This window comes from Pseudochaenichthys georgianus, chromosome 14 (genome assembly GCF_902827115.2).
Source record: "Pseudochaenichthys georgianus chromosome 14, fPseGeo1.2, whole genome shotgun sequence".
NCBI lineage: Eukaryota > Metazoa > Chordata > Actinopteri > Perciformes > Channichthyidae > Pseudochaenichthys > Pseudochaenichthys georgianus.
Genome location: NC_047516.1, coordinates 29,391,090 through 29,409,000, shown reverse-complemented (window position 1 = coordinate 29,409,000; position 17,911 = coordinate 29,391,090). Strand labels below are relative to the sequence as shown.

Here is a 17,911-nt window from a genome sequence, read left to right as displayed (position 1 = left end):
TGCAAGAAAACTGTAACTTTCACCTCTTCCTTTTTCGAAACATTGCTTCTTTTCTGCACATTTCCCCTTACGATCACACTCAACCGATGGTAGAACTATCACTTCTAAGTACTTACACATACAATAAAAAGATACTTGTAATTTACTATCCCACTTTATGCAATGTTAAAATTCTTACATCTCAGATGGAAATAATATTAACAATACTGCACTTCATTTATATGACAGCTTTAGTTACTTGACATATTAGCGTGTTCAATGAAAACCATGTATTTGAATATTTGTGATAAACTGGAAAATCAAGTTTTCCTTTACATATTGAAAATGTTTCCTACTTCCTCAGGATCAGTTGCATCCACACAAAGCTGAAAAGCAGGGCAGTTTTTCACTTTCACATTGATGCTACAGATTGTAGATAAACCTCCCAACAGCAAATCAAAGGAGTTTGAATTAGCACAACGGTAATTATCTACTAAAGTAAATTGTAGTATACACAATTACCCAGCAGTCTAATTGACCCAGAAAGATTAAATGTAAAAGTGTCAATGAACATTTTATTGTATACTGGAGTAATCCCAGTGTGGTGCTTTAAAAAGGATCTAAATATGTCTCACCCCCCTGCACCAAACTGTCAAAAAGCATGAGGAATGCCTGCTGTGGATTATTTTAACCTTGGTATCCATTCATGAAGGGAAATATCACCCCCATCAGTCACTTCTTCATCACAGAAAGTTATTCATTCCTCTCCACCATCTATCAAACACTACTGTCCTGCAATCTGAAATAATCAGGGGACATGCCTTTAACTTGTTCTCCATAACTCATGTGTATGACACATACATTATAACTAGGGATGCACGATATTGGTTTTTTGAAACCGATACCGATAACTTCCTGCTTCTCAAGACCGATAACCGATAATAATATAATATATATATATTAAATGTACCTGTAGTTTTTGCACACCTGGTGGTAAAAAAAAGACTAGTAGTGAGCAAATGACATGAGCATTACTACTATGAATAAAACAAAGCCAAGAACAGTTTTGACTCTTCAAAGTGACCATATTTATTTCCCCAAACAAATCTGGCAAACTTCTTGCCTTTTTCAAAAGCCTCGTCGATAGGTAAAAGCCCCGGTGCCTTTGCAGCTGGCTTTGGATTCGCCGCTAGTTTAGCAGCGCAGGCGTCTTCGTACGCTTTTAACACACCATCGTAGCGATGGCGATGTTTCAGGTGACTAATCAGGTTGGAAGTATTATAGCTCGTTGCCTTCTTCCCTCCTCGTGGAACTTCTGCATTGCATTTGTTAATACAAATAGCAAGCGAACTATCTAACTCTGAAACTTTTAAATAGTCCCATACTACCGACGACATGTTTGTTTACTGTCCTGGCTTCACGGCCGCACACCATTTACGTCACAGCCAGGCATGAGTTAGGGAGCGCTGGATTTGTGAAAAACTCCCCTCTTCCTAAACCACTAATACCACAGTACTGGCAAAACGGGAGGAGCCGAGTGAAAAATAAGCGCCCCTCATCCCAATCCACCCACACCGCAGTATTTTTTTCTTTTTTTTTACCCAAAAAATATATTGTATATTATCGGGGCTATTAATACTTTTATCGGGTTTATCGGGATGACGTCATAATTCCTAATATCAGACCAATAATTATCGGACCGGTAATTATCATGCACCACTAATTATAACACAGTTGGCAGTGATCCGTTGCCATGACCCCGTGGTGTGCAACCATATACTGTGAAGGTCAGGAGCAGCAGGAGAAACATGCAGGTGCTGCATACACTCATGGGGGAAGTGGAAACAGAGAACCTTTGTGCTGTTTTCGACCTCTGGTTCAAACTCAACCAAATGCAAAACAACAACATCAATCCAACTTGACTCGCTTCCTGTGCACTTTTGCATTCAGCTCAGACTACAATGCTCCTCAGTAGTAGCCTCAGAGCTGTTCATAACATCACCTCTTAGTCATAAACAATTATTCCTGTTCAAATCAGATGGCGCCCAGCTCTGGTTGCATACCCTAAGGGCTGAACTTGACGGCACAAGTCTTTTTATGAGGCAGCGATTTCAGTGTGGACTACTTCCGCTTAGCAACTGTGATTATTGTGAATTTGCAACCCATGTTCGTGCTGTGAAAGTGTACGTAAGAAGGCCAGATAAGAAAAGGAGTATGTCTGCAGTTTAACTTTTTTTGTTCAACAGTTTTGGTTTTTGTAGAGCTAAAAAGGAAAAGCATGTTGATATGCATATAAAAAGGAAGCAAAAAGTACTTTGGTAACACTGATTGTAAAAATACCAACCAGTGTTCACACCAAGTACTTTTCCCACAAAGGTTCCTGAGAACTACGATTTAGTTGCGTTCACACCAAAAAGCCCCGGGAACTAAATGAGTTCCTGACAACCTTTTTTACCCCCTTTTTAGTTCCTGCTAGAGAGCAGGGACTTTCGTGGGAGAAAAAGGTTCCTGTGTCTGATTGGCTGGGCGGAATGCAAACCACGCCCAAACTCCCAAAAACTTTTGTGAAGCCGCCATTTATTTGCTCGCATTACAATCTCAGCGCAGCGCACCAACGAAGAGATTATTTTTGTGAAAGCAGCTATGGCAACACCAAATAAATCAGCGGAGCGGTGGAGTGATGATGATGTGTCGGTGCTTCTGGAGATTTACTCGGAGGACGGGATCCAGAAGCTTCTACTGAAGGCAGTTTCCAACGTGAAAATGTACCAGTGTGTTTCGGTAAAGTTAGCGGCCATGGGAATCGTCCACAGCGCTAAGTCATGCCGGGACAAAATAAAGAAGCTGTATTATTATATATATATGCCACTGTTATTAATACTGACACATAACTTTGCACTAAGGTGTGTCTGCTGCTGAGCCTACCTATTATTGTTGTTATTATATATATATATATATATATATATATATTGCCACTGTTATTGTTTTGATACTACTGACACTTATTGATCTGCTGCTGATAAATGAAAGAGAACCTACATGGCGATTAAACAGATCACGTATCTTGCTTATTTCTCCTCTGACACTTTATCTTTACAGTGACCTGTGTAGCATCCTATACATCACATGTAAGTGATTATTCTAATACCATCATGTTTCATCGGTTATAAACTGGCGAAGCTTTATTTATTGTGTCCCAGCCATAGACTGTATAAAAGGTCCCAGCCCAAATATGTGGCTTTGAAAAAGATAATTTCATTGTATTTCAAAATGGCGTCCATCAACGCAAACACTATTAATTTATAGAAAGATAAATGGTTACGTTTGTAATTACCAGTGTTGTGAGTTCAATATTTTTAATTAATTATAGTAAGGGAACATCTTAGGAGTTAGTGTACTGAGTTCCTCTCAGGAGGATATATAATAAAGGTGTGTTAACTGATGAGCCTATTTACTGTGCATACGACACACCTGGCAGTTTGTTATTATATTGCCACTGTGATCATGGCCTCTGATATAGTACGGTAGATTTATGTCTGGTAGGCTACTAATGTATGGCGGATCTTTGTTAAGATCCATATGTCACGGATAGGATCATACTATGTGCTAAATAAGAGACATGTAATCATTTAGGCTACAAAACATCACCATGTTTTTATTTAACAAAATAATGTTGGTTAGTCCACAACTACTGTACAAAAAACATCAGGAAGCCCGCCGGCTCCAAAAACGAACCGGAGGAAATGCTCTCGATTTTTAATTCTAATTTAATCATCATCTTCACCACGATCATTTATGTTTATGTTTGCCGAATTTACGTGGCCACGTATACATATTTTTATCACCAATGTCACCAGGGGGGCTCCGTCCGTACTAATGTATTATGTTCAGGTACTTTTATTTTACTTAGACATTTCCATTTCCTGCTAAATATTAAAAAAATAAAATATTTGTTCATGTCCTGCCTCTTTTTGCTTTGCCCTCACTACAGGAAAGAGGGATGAGTTTAAACTTTTTACTTTCTTACTTAACTTTTTTAAAAATCAGGATCAGATCCATTATACAAGATATAACAATGAAACTAACTTATCATTAATTATTATGGGTTAAGAAAAACGTTAATTGAAAAAAGTATTCCTTTACCAGCTGCAACATAAAGGTTCAAGGTTCTTTATTGTCAAACTAACATAGCTACTACAGAGTAATTATGTCGTTGACAATCTTAGGCCACAGGCTTCTCCAACAATGCAACACAATAATACAAAACCCGATTGACACATTAATGCATCAAACTTTTAAATATATAATATATATTTTGTGAAATGGGACGTCTACTTGGGACTTATACTCATACTGTTGTACTTTAAATAAGTTCATTTTTTGAAAGCAGAACTTTTACATGTAAAAAAGTTATTCTAAACTGGTTTGACCACTTTTACTCAAGTGAAGGAACACAAATAGGTGTTCATATCAATGTAATGGTTGTTGCTTTGGAGTGCACACAGTATCCTTACCTGAACCATGGTCATGACATGGCAGGGGTTCAGCAGGTAGATCACAGTCTTGGTCGCGAATTTGAACCCAACCTCCACTCCAAAAGTCATGCAAAGAGCCACCAGCAACAAGTTCTTGCCCAGACTGTCCTCCTTCGCGCAGTCTTTTCCCACCACTCGGTGCTCTTTGGAGAGGTTTATTTTCTTTAGCGCCACCCAAACCTCTATTAAAGAGATGAGGACGATGACCAGACTTTCACTGATGCGCTGCTGGGGCGGGAGGAAGGCGGCACAGTCCGGGCCCCCGTTGCCCTCAAACTTCGGGTCCACCCCGCCATAGAGCCAGTCCAACAGGCTGTATATGTTATATCTGGACATATTCCTCTTCTCGTAGTGAAACAGATACGAACAAGATGGAATAAAAGACGTCACACTGACTTCTTGGCGAAACATGAACTGCAAAATGTCCCTTTCGTGTCTTGTCTCGTGGTTGAGTGGTAGACATGTATCCACCGCCTCGGTGTGTGTTAGAGCTAGCTCAAACACCCGACTACCTCATCCACACACAGATGAGGAACTTCGGCTAGCAGCAGGAGGAGGAGGCGGCTTTGGTAAAACCCTGCTGCTGGTACCGGATAGTGGCAATTATTCCACGTCCCTCACACAATTGCTAGCTGACCCGGGCAAGTAATTTGGCTTGGGCATGGTATGCAACAAGCTAGCATGCCGGCTACGTGCTGTTAGTCATATCAAACTATAAGGCAGTTTGCAGGAGGTTGAGTTAGCAACAACACTGACACCGGATAGCTTAGCTTTAGCAACCAATCTTACCCTGCTGAAATGAAGCATGGGTTTTATGTAAGCCCAGAGTTTAGCCTCTCAGGCTGCGGACCACAAATCTCATTAGTTCACAGCCAAGGTGCTGAATTCAGCAGTGCTTCTTTAGTGTGAAATTAATAGTAGCAGAAACCGGGGCAAATGTATACGTAAATTAACTAGAGAGGTCAATTTTGCGACCTAGCTGATTGGTGTTAATCATAATTGTAATATTACAATCATGTTGCACTCAATGCAATACAAATGCTGACTGTACAAGTAAGATATACATCGAAAACATCACTGCTGGTATTTACGAATGTTGAAGTGAAATTAAATTATGGTAGATTTATCTTTTTCTTATTTCACTATCCCAGCTAACACATGGTTTACTCTACCTGGAAGGCAAATCTGAGGGCTTCAACTCAAAGCTCTGTAACCAAGAGGAAACCCAACACATGTGATGCTTTGTGATGGTGCGTTCATGAACAATCTGGAAACAACAATATTATTGTTGCATTTGAGAAATAAAGTCCAGGTAAATGCAGACAGAGTAATGTTTCTGTTTTAAACCTCTATTTCTCAGATAGCGGCTACTTTGCCAACGGAATATTACTTATTTCATCACACGTTGGGGATAATGACAATCTTTAAAGGAACAATTATTTATCAATGGGTTTCCTTCTCTACAGGGAAACGTACAGTATTTCAATACCATACCATAAAACAGATTCTCACATGGGTTTCTTGAGACTGATTATCAGCAAGAGAAATTCTGTTGAAAGATTTTCATCCCGTATATTATGTAGTTGAACAGACATTGAGCAAAGTTACACAAAGTGTATAGTAATATTACACAGCCACTACACACGGCGGTACAATTACATATTCGTATGTATTCAATTCCTGCATTTTAAACACCTATCATAGTTTTTCAGCAATAATATGATTTTAGACTATTACAAACATATTCTTTACTTTACTGTATATCTCCATAACTCTTTTTATTTATAAATATTGAAGCATAATGCCTACATGTTTCTGGTTCTGAATGAATGTCAAGATTATAAGTGGCAACTGTATTTTTTTAAGTTGTGAATGATACACTGTAATTTTTACCATTAATGATTAGCCCAGACTTAACAATCCATACCCACTGCAACATAATGACAAGGTGTCACTTCAAATGAGGAGGGCTCTCAGCAGGTAATTAGAGGACTAATAACTCTGGAACACGTCCATTACTGTTAGAGGAAAACAGCAGGGCTCTTTTGACCAATGCTATGTTGTTTAATCTTTTCAACTGTCCTCACAAATGTACCAGACCAAAAAATACCTGAAAGTTATCACATCACATGTATACTCCTACAGTAATAGGGACAAAAACGATCCACCCTAGGAAGGTTGCATGACTTGGATTATGATGGGACCTACATGTTTGTCTTTGAAATCACTTCATTAAGTTTGAGGAACAGCAACGTCTGATTGAATTGAACTACAGAATACAGAACTTGCTAATTTAAGAGTCCACAGAGAACTCATTTGTAAGCCAGTTTCCTTCATGCTCATTTGGCATTGTGTTGCCATCATAGCAGGAGGCAGTGACGTATTCTCCACACTAATTGGTTTGGGATATTCTTCAATGTGGCAAATACTTTTTTCCAACAAGCCAGGAGAAATGGAGTGGAATGGAAATGGTTGCAGGGAATGAACTGACATGGAGAGAAGAGGAGAATAGGAAAAAGCTTTGGGATGCATCTAATGTCTCCCACGGTGCTCGCTTTGGTTGGCCGACGCTCGTTTTTTTTAAACAACCACACGCTGACATAATTCCATTAGTGTACGGATGTGTGTGGCACTCGGAGTGTTTGAAAGCAAGTCCAGCAAATGACTCTGTGTTGAGGTGTTGTAATTGTGGGTAAAACTGCTTTACTATGCAAATATATGGGAATACATGGCATCCTGGTTTGGTGGGAAAGAGATTGAAACAGAGACTGAGTGTAATGCAATTCTAGTCTTACATATAATTGCATGAATAAGATGAGTTTTATACCAACATATTATTTCTTAATGACATAAATGACTGATGAATGCACAAAAAGGATTCACTAGGAGGGAAAGTGGTGAGTTAAAAATTCATATATATAGAATAAATAAAATGCAGGAGAAGAAATTAAACTATTGTAGTAGAAAAACAGTTCCTGTGTGGAAAAATAACCAAATCATTATTGTAATATTACCCTTTTTGAAGTTCATGCAGCTTATATTAACAGTGGTTTCTATTTCAGACAGTGTTTTACCATAGATCTATTATCCATGACTTGATCTGACCAATCATTTGACCATTCCAGTCACTTCTGAGTTTCATATTTGCAGAAAAGCGATTTTAAAGATATTAAATTAAGACAATTAACCACTAAATAGGGTGATGCAGGCCTCCATTCAGGAGCTAAAACGCCCTGATATCATTCCATAAGGAAACGGTCTCATCAGCAAACTCTTTCATGACTTTCTGCCAATAAAATGGACCCCATTTTAACATTGTTAAAAGGGTAATATGGTCTGTTCTGTCCCATAAGGGAAAAGAATGACTCGGTTTATAATCCAATGAGGGCTATAAAGTCCTGGCTTCAGGCTGTGGAGAGTATAGCAGAAAGGAAGGCTAAAGATCAACCGGCTTCCAAGCACTTGATCCTGAGGGATAAAGAGAGAGGCGGGCTCTCCTGGCTCCAGATACTGAACCCAGGAAAAACCATCAGACAGAGGAAACTTGGGGAATTCAAGACCCTTTAGGTGTGGTGTTAGGTAATAGCTGGGCCGGGAGGAAAAACTCTGATACACAAGATACCTGTGTGTTTGGTTCAAGGCTATCGTATTTCAACCTTTATGTGTCATTTTCCAAAAAAAGGCCAACTAGGCCTATCTATAATGAAGACGGATCGTCCTTGATAAAAGTTTGAAGCTCTTACAGAGCTGCACGTTGGATTCCAAGCCGACCCAAGCATTAGGATTCAAGGCTGCTTTGACTCTCCACACTCCAGAGATGACGAGCCAAGTGTTGCCACAACTGAATCAACCCCTTGTTCAAATATGAAATGGATTATATCAGCGGCAAAAACACACGAGGACAGATGCACAGAAGCCTGTATCACACTTGTCAGCGCTGTCTGTAACGTCTGCACTTGCTGTTCTGCACACAAGACTATTGGAATGAAACCAAACAACAAACAAACATCATTACAAAATGCATTTTCATTTTGAATTTGATTGGTACTGAATTACAATTTTTAACCATTTTCAAAAAGAACAAACTTTTTCTTAGTGTTGGTAGTGTCACCAGGGGGCGATATTACCATTTTTCCTCCCTATGTGGGTTTCAGCATCTTCTATTAGAGACTTTTTGGATGATATTTGAAAAAGCACCTAATAAATATTAAACCAGTGACTTTTTTTAAATAAAGAGAAATGCTAGGTTCTAGCTTTGTAGCTGTTCAATGTGCAATATTATTAAGGATTGCAATTATAATTTTAATGTCATAGTATAATTTGTTCATCATTTAAATAAATTAAATAAATCTTAATGTTTACACTGATTTAGTTTGTTTTGCCTCAATTTATTTCAATATACTTTTAACTGCTTTTATTGTTTTTCTTTAGTTCTGTTTATTAAATATTGTCTTGATTCATATAAGTGTATTGTGTGGACTGCTGGAGGATTAGATCTGCTACAGGGGAAACTCCACATGGGGGCTCCAAATAAAAACAAACAAATAAACAAACAAATGTTTGAAGCAGTGCGTATGTTTACATTTTCATAATTTAAATAGTGCTAACATTCAAATTCCTAATTTAAAAAAACAAAACAGTCTCTATTCAACAAAGTCTATTGCAATAAAAAAGAAGAGCTATTTTTATAAAACAGATAAGGACAGCAGGGCCTGAGGAGATGGCATCTAAATGGACAACAAATAAAGTATCTTGTGGGTCCAGAAGGTTTATGTTTGTCAGGATGGTGCGAAAATCAATGGTCTCCTGAGGGGGCGGCTGTGCTATGATAGGCCTACTCCTCTCCTCACCGCAGAGCAGGAATCAGTCAAGGATATTAATCTAAACATCAGTCATGCATGGGGAACACCCCACAAGGAGAATAAGCCTGCTCATCCATGCATCTCCACAGGGAAAATGGGGATGGGCTTTGAGGGAGGGAGTTGAATGGGCAAGTATGTCATGGTATCAACCTCAGGATATGTGGGCTGACTTCGGGCACACAAACGATAAAACCCAAACTGAAGAGGTTGGAACCATCAACATTTGTGTATAGCTCAGTGGACCACATTATAGCATGTGAAACAAAAACAGAGCTGAAAATCTTCTCGGAGGTATATGCTAATGTGATTCATCACAGGGCAATCGAATCCTCCAGCCGTTCCAATAAGCCACACGAGTACCTGAAATACATTGTAGAAATTGTAGAATTTGTTGTTGTGTCATATCTCCCAGTTTTGTTGTATACAGACATTCCAAACACACCAATGTGATGTCCCACTGAATCATATAACACGTTGTCTTGTTCAAGCACCCATATGTGGGTATGCGTGTCTCCCCCTCATTAGAAGCAAGAGTAAACTTTTCCCCATATTAAGTTTTCATCGGGTCATAACATATTTATTTCCAATCCCCATTCGTTAGTCATTGTGAAGCCCTGGAGTCTTTGCTTGTCCCAGCAGCAGGGAACTGAAAGGCAGATGAATGGCCTTGTTGTAATATTTACATCCGACAGTCTGCTCTTGTATGCTCGGGAAATCATTCAAGATTACGAGGCAATCTCTTCCGTGGCAGATGAAAAACGACACACCATCAAACAAGCTAATTTGAGAGAAAACAATTAGAGCAATTGGTTGTTGTTATGAATATTATGTTGGCAGACTTCCCGGGTTTAAGCCAAGTAGAGGAATAAGACATGGCGGCCGGTGACACGTGACTGCTGGTTTTGTCCAAAGCAAATTATTTGATCTCAATTAAATATTCCAAAGCTTTATCATACGTCACTGACAAAAACAGAGCTGATGGCATCGATCCGATCTTTCTCAGGTTAAATCCTTACAACCTTGACCAAAATGTTGAAAGTATAATCAGTAGATTTCAATGTTTAGTAAGATCTAGTGGCAGCTGTGATAAACTACATTAGCAAATGCACAGAATAGATAGAATGTATTTATTGTCATTGCACTATGCACAGAACCAAATGCAGCACTCCTGACTGATACATACATATTAAACAGTAACAAATATTATAAATACAAATAAATGTTATACATTTAGAAGAAAAGTACTTGCTGTGACTATTTAAAATGGTAAGATGGCTTAGTGATATTAAGGTTCAGTTGGAATATACACATCTGGTAAAGTATCTGTCACAGTAATTAATGTTATCTAGCAGTGTTCGTTTATTGCATGGCTCTGGGTAAAACATTATTTGAGTTCATTTGTTGTGATTGAATTCTCCTGAAGCGTTTATTATAGTCAACAGGTCAAAAGAAATGGTGTCCAAGATAGGGTCATTATTTTATAATGTGCGCTACTCTAGTGTCCTCCAAAGAGGGCAGAGAGCAAAAAAGGATACTGGGGTCAGTATGGTGACCTTTTGGAATGTTCCCCTCTCCACTTCTGAGCAGCAGGCATTCCATACGGTACCTTACAGTAGGCTAGAATCCTCTTGTCGGTGCAGCAGTAGAAATACACCAGCAGCTTCCCCTGCAGGGTTCTCCAGAGGATATTCAAGTGGAGTCGCTCCTGTGACTTCTTCACTACTGCGATGGTGGTTGAACCGGAACAGAAGCAGGCTGTCAGAGCTGACAATGAGGAGAAGCTGCTCCGAGGGCTTGAAGATTGCGAGGCAGTGCACTTGTTCGCTACATGGCTACGATTAAAGACAATAACGTGGTTTTCAGAGACATCAATGGGAGGAAAGGTCAGGCTTTTAGAAGTTGGGAGATGCTGAAGGAATGGATTGCAGATGATTGACTCCTTGAGTCCAGGGAGGCTATACCTGTCTCTTTTTCACACCTCCACATGGATTTTTAATCTCAAAACTACCTTGACAATTATAATCCATTAAAATATCTCCTTCGTACCTTACAGAGAGATTATAAATGTCATGATTTAGTACATGACTGGCTTGGTTGAATGCATTTTACACATTTTATTTGTAACTTGGATGATGTAATCATCCAAGTGGATGATGTAATCATCCACTTGGAGTGTACTTGGAGTGTTTATCTTCACAGTTCTACCTTTGTGGGAAAAATACTCAAATGTGTGGGATGGTAAGAGCAACATTAATCATTGGGCTTTGACTATCTACTAGTTTCTCGCCATATTGGAACTGGGAAGTCATTTTACTTAGGGGGTGCGGACAAAAGTGGGGAGAGATTTCAACAACAGTAACATGACATTTTTCAAATGTACACCATTCGCAGCCCCGCCTCCAGCACAGTGTTGCCAACTCCATAGCAGAGCCCTAGAGTATCTCTAGGGCTCTGCTCCATAGTAAGGAAAGTAGCTATTAGCTGTCCTGAAAGTAGCTGGAAGTCGCTAAATGACGTCATCGCCTAATTTGCATAATCCGCCATTTGCACGTAGTTGTAATGGACGCCGAAGGAGAGACAAAAAGTGAAGAAAAAAACACCCTTAAAGGTGGGGTAGGTAATTTTGGAGAAACCAGCTCGAGTGCCCTAGAATTTGAAAATACACAGCCGGAACAAATCTGCCACTTCCTTACAGAGCCCCTCCTCCAACACACACACACGCGCACATGACCAATGAGGGCACGAGATAAGTTTGTGCACAGATGGAAGGCTGACAGGCAGGTCGGCCATCCAGTTACTTTAGCCGGGCCGGCTGAGATGATTGGTTGTACTTTTTACAGTACTACGGCTTCCACAGATGACATTTTCTTATGGATTTTTTGTCAAAGCACTTCAGATATTCATTGCTATCGGGATGTTAAGAGCATTCCATGGAATATAACAAAAAGTGTATCTCGAGCCGGTTTCTCAAACTTACCTACCCCACCTTTAATGTGTTTAGAACTACAAATGAACTTCCTTCTGTTGATTCTTATTTTTTTAATGTTTGGCCATCACTTGATGACTTTAATGCTTTGTCTACTCTAGACCAACATTACATACATACATTTTGTCCAGTATTGTTAAAGAATTAGTCAAATTTAATAAATAAAAAAATGGTTATGTGGGATGGAATTGATACCTTCCTTCGCTTGGGACTGGCAAAGTGACCCAAAAGAGACACACGGGCCGTTTCTCAATCGTGAGTAAAACTGCTGCAGAGCAACTAGTTCAAGTATACTACGTCATCGAGTGGCGCCGAAGGACTGTTTAAATGCATGTTAAATGCCCAGCATTCTGCGCCACTCTATGACGTAGTATACTTGAAATAGCGGCTCTGCAGCATTTGTACTCGACATTGAGAAACGGCCACTGCAAGCCAGGGCGGGATCAGCAATGGCTTTGCGCATGCGCGATTAATATTCAGTCTGGACCTATGGTCTGGACGCGTAGTGTGTCTCTTTTGGGTCACTTTGCCACCTCTCTGCTCTAGTGCAGCTGCCTAGCGAGGCTGCCTGTGAGTGCTTTGGGACGGCGGAGGGGCTCAGCACCCGCTGCTCATTGAGGAAAGTAACTGCGTAACGATTACGTGCCATCACGTCAGATTCTCCAAACACCAGAAAAGTCTCCAATAACACCAGAAAAAGTCGCTAGTCGCTTTTGACAAAAAAAAGTAGCCGGAGGGTTTGGAAAGTCGCCCGATTTAGCGAGAAAGTTGCCAAGTTGGCGACACTGCTCCAGCATCCCGCGGCTATTGTGCACGAGTCAACATCAGAATCAGACTTGTGCGGACTCAGAGCCGTAACCGTATAGTAGCAGATCCAGAGATCCAGCAGACTCGTCGTCATGCACGAGTCAACAGCAGACTCAGATTAGCCAAATCACAAAATAACCCTTTTTTTTGTGATCAACATTTTTTATTAAAGCAAAAGACACTGTGTAACGTTAGTTTAATATGCTCGTGAAATGCAACAACTTTTTGGTTTCACCGGTAGGATTTCTACCCTCTTGGTGATGCTGACTCATATGACTCAAATGACTCGTATGATCCGGATCTCTTCAATGACTGACTCAGAAGACTCCGAGTCCGTAAAAGGATCCGGATTTGCCATCTCTACAAGCCAGGGGCCATTTCTCAATCTCGAGGATACTGGCTTCCAAGCTAATATTTCAAGGATGCTACGTCATCAAGTGGCGCAGCAGGACCGTTCCAATGTCCAGCATACACTCTTAGAAGTAATGTGTCATTTTTTTAACACACTGCTGTGTCAAAGGCAATTCAACACATTCAGTGTCATTTCTGAAGCATTTTACACACACAGTGTAAAATAAAATGCACATAGCCAACACATTAGTGTGTCCACTGTCCTGCCCAATCACCGTTGAGTTATTTCAAATGTATCATTTTTCAACTGTCCAACTGTCCATCAAATATCCAAAATGCCCTTTTCACCTCTGGCTGCTGTGGAGGATGGATGTGTCAGCGGAGGAGAGTCTAACACTAGGTAAGTTGTTACAGAAACAAAACGTTTTTAACAAGGGGTCTAAATAAATATTTTTTAACTTAAATAAATATGTTTTGCCAATGTTGAACAGCTAAATATTGTTTGAGTTTAGCTGCCTGGATGACAATTATTTTCCTTTAGGCCCATCTTCTTTTTTTATTATATTTATTTTAACTTAATTTGGCTTACACTCTTTTCTGTGACCATCATTCTTCATTTGGCATTATATTGATAGCATTAGCAGCTATATGTTTAATGCTATCTAGCTACTTTGGCTAGGTTTCATTGTTCGGCCAGATGTGGCGGGAAAGTGAGAGTGAGAAGACCGACAGAGGCTGCGTTAATATACAGTCTCTTACAGCGCAAATAAATAACTTGGCACTAAAGTTATTTATTAGTAGTACGTGTACACTACAGTGTACCTGTTTCTGACTAAAAACATCAGCCACTACTCTATACTTGCAAATATTATATTGTGTAGAAGGGAGATTTCATATCTGCCTCTTGTCGCTACGGCAGTTGAGACGCAGCGTCACGCACGTCAGGCCTTCCCTTCCGACGATTTCACAAAATATAAACGGCATGAAATAAAATCACCTAAACATAAGAAAGTAAGGCTGAAACATAACATGTTTTCTCTCTTGTTGTCCAGCTGGAGCGGGTTTTGTTTGGGGGGGGCTGAGGCAGTGTCTCGCTGGGTCAGTGCACCGCTGAAGTCGCACACTTCTCTCTGCAGTGATGGGCCGACCCTCCGTCTCTCAAACACCGGATCAACACTGAGGGTGAGTCCGTGTTCTTCTGTATTCTTGAAACCTCAGTCTTATGTTCTGTGAGACTAATCCATCTGCATTTCTCGTCCCTGTCCTCAGGATACTCCGAGCTGTGCTCCCAGCTCTTCTCGCCTTCTTTTAAAGGCGTCGACTCCTTCTACGTGCGGGTCAATCTCAACATGGAGCCTAACGGGAACCTCCGTCTCTGGGTGTGTCCTGTGATGATATTGTACACGTCAGAGACGCAAGACACAACCCTGTCCTCAGGAAAATATGGCAAAAACTCTAGCTCAGAAACATCAGGTTCAACAGATGTATCATTTCCAGCTTGCTGACCCGTTCAGCATATGCGGATTTTGAGGGGGGGCATTGCCCCCCCTAGTGGCTGAAATATGTTACAGCATTACTACGTCTAAAACTGTTCCAATACAAATATTTCGTATATCAATATTTTAATAGAGATAATAAAATGATTGTTACAATACAAATCTGAATAATATCATGTTTTGTTTGAAATAATTTCATTTTTGAGCAGTCGCATGTTGTGACGTGTGTGTGTGTGTGTGTGTGTGTGTGTGTGTGTGTGTGTGTGTGTGTGTGTGTGTGTGACGTTAAGGACACATTTCCCTCGCTTTTTTTTGCATACAAGTGATTCAGCTATTGTATTACAAGAATTAGCAGTAATGGATATTCGGCGATTACCTAACCCGAAAGACTGTTAAAAAGGACAGCTATCCAAATCTATACAAGATGCTCGTTGGCACTGACTCTGCCTATCGGATCTGCCACCTCTGAGAGAAGTTTTTCTGCAATGAGGAGAATTCGGAACTGGCTGCGGTCAACGAACAAGATTTTCCTCACTTGCTGTTCTTCACATTGAGGACGACATAACCACACAGCTGTCACCTGAGGGGATAGTGGAGTCGACATATACGGAACGTAAAAAAAAGGCGTCTACTTCTGCACTAAGGTAGGACACTGGTTAATAATATTGTAGCGTGTTCAAGTAACCAAGGGATATAGTATCAAATAAGTATAAGATGTGCACAGTTATGATACGTTTTACAGTTATGTAATGCACTGTTGTTGGGGGGAGAGACCGCCCCTTCCATATGAGCATGAGGCGTGCATGACGGGACGAGTTATGTTCGTATGTGGAAAAGTCATACAGTGCGGTGAATGCTGGCTTTATTGCTACTGTATCCGTAGCACCCCCACGCAATAGTTGGGACTGTGTACTGATGTCAGTAAAAAAGTTTGCCCCCCCAAGCGCAAATGTCAAACTCCGCCTATGCCGTTTAGTAATAAGTGCAACGTCGACAATGCCTGCCCTGTGAATATTGGTTCTCTGAAAAAAGCTGATATTATACTGGAGGGACTGAAATCAGCCGTAGATGGAAATGTCACGATGAATAGCATCATTTATGTCACACATTCGCTGACCATACAGGGCCGGACATACAGGACTGGATCTGTGCTGCCCCTTCAAACACAGCATCAAGGGGAGCACTTCTTTGGGGAAATGATTCAACTTATTCCCCACTGTGAGGCATTTCACTCTCATTAGAATACTGCAAGTTCAATACTTTGATGATCATTTCTTTGCATACGTTATGCAAGAAACTGAAGACTTTGAAATGATAACATTAGGCGATGTTGCTGATGTTACACCTCTTGATCTACTTTCGGATTTTAGCACTGACAAGCTTTATCTGAATCCGAGGTATAAGATGTTTTAGGTGGGCTTTTATAAACTGATCTGTTTATTCTCGAGAGAACATGAGGAATTACAACATTCTCATGTTTAAATGACTTTCTTAATGAAATATTGTGCAAATTAAATATTTGTTTGATAACAGCTGGATGGAAACACATCGCAATGTCAAAGACTTCAAATGTTTTGGCATTTTCATAATAAAAACTCTTAAGTACTGTATATTTAATATTAATATTTAATAACATCTGCTTGTAGTGACTCAGTGATATTAAACATTTGACGATTATGTTCATGCAACAATAGTTTGCTGAAGATTAAGTTTGTTTTAACCAAGGTTTTTTTAGGTGTGATTTTATGAATTATCTGTTCTGTTCGAATTTGATGAATTAGAAAAATATTAATGTTTTTAAATGTTAAAAATTATTTTCTTAATGAGATATTGTGCTAATGAAATCCTTGTAAATAAATGTCCAATGAATGTATTCTTGCATTTGATTTTTGAATAAAAACCATGTCCACCACCTGGTACTTCCAGTAATCACACAATGTGCAGATATAACACAATCAAATGTTAATTCTGGTTAAAGAAATATAACACAACATGTGCAGAAATAAGAAATGAGTGTGTTCATCTTGGTTACACATTTATGACAGTGTAAAATGTGCACATTGTGTGTTAGGGGCATGGAACACATTTTGTGTGTAAAATCAACATAAATCAACACAACACGTGTTGTCTCTGAGCACACTCTGTAGGTGTGTTGAAATTCGACACATCCCTTCTAAGAGTGTACTTGGAATTCCACCGAGGCCGCGTCCTTGGTTTGGGGGAAATGTCGAGGCTGCACATGGGTAGACTGTGCGTCCTTAAAATCCCCACAATGCTTTACGCACGGACCAATTTCCCCAAATCTGTGGCGGAAAATGTAAGGCGGGGCCTCTCATATGACGCACACCTGCACACTTGCTAGCCTGTTCCACTCTTCGTTTTCCGAATACCAGGAAGGATTCTTGCCTAGCTTCTGAAGGAAGTGACTCGGAAGACATGTGCTACCAAGCAAGCGTACCTGCGATTGAGAAACACCCAGGGTTTCTCTCTCCGGCTGAATGCGCGTTCATATGAAAGGGGCGGGATTAGCAACATTTGACCAATCACAAACATGGAAAGCGTACTGACAGCGCAGCGTCATACTTCCTGAATGAAAAGTCAACTATATTAGACACATATGAAGTTAAAATGTAAACATCCATGACTTAAACACTTTATCCAGGATAAAAGCCACAGCTGCACCTGCAAGGTGAATACAGCTGGAAACAGAAAAAGTGTTTGAATGCGTACATTAACAGGTTTATGATATCACTGCCCCGTCTAAGACACGAGTGGATCTGACTTTAATTACATTTGACTCGAGTGTTTCGTCAACTTAATGTGTTGCTTAAAATAATACTTCTGCATACAATATGTGACCAGTGGCGTTTCTATATGTACAAAAGTGGTGGGGCA

General features: G+C 40.0%; 1 protein-coding gene and 1 long non-coding RNA gene across 2 annotated transcripts in view; one reads left to right on the top strand and one right to left on the bottom strand.

The window, feature by feature from the left end:
- Positions 1-5,292, bottom strand: part of LOC117458443 (transmembrane protein 164) — a 33,204-nt gene extending 27,912 nt beyond the window's left edge. Inside the window, exon 1 of the mRNA XM_034098919.2 lies at positions 4,494-5,292. Coding sequence (XP_033954810.1) covers positions 4,494-4,925 — 432 coding nt within the window. The 5' untranslated portion in view covers positions 4,926-5,292. The remainder of the gene's footprint in view (positions 1-4,493) is intronic.
- An 8,580-nt stretch (positions 5,293-13,872) lies between these two features.
- Positions 13,873-15,101, top strand: LOC117458198 (uncharacterized). Its single transcript, XR_004553417.1, has 3 exons — positions 13,873-13,920; positions 14,573-14,702; positions 14,790-15,101. It is a non-coding gene; the product is annotated as an uncharacterized lncRNA (long non-coding RNA).
- Positions 15,102-17,911: the final 2,810 nt, after the last annotated feature.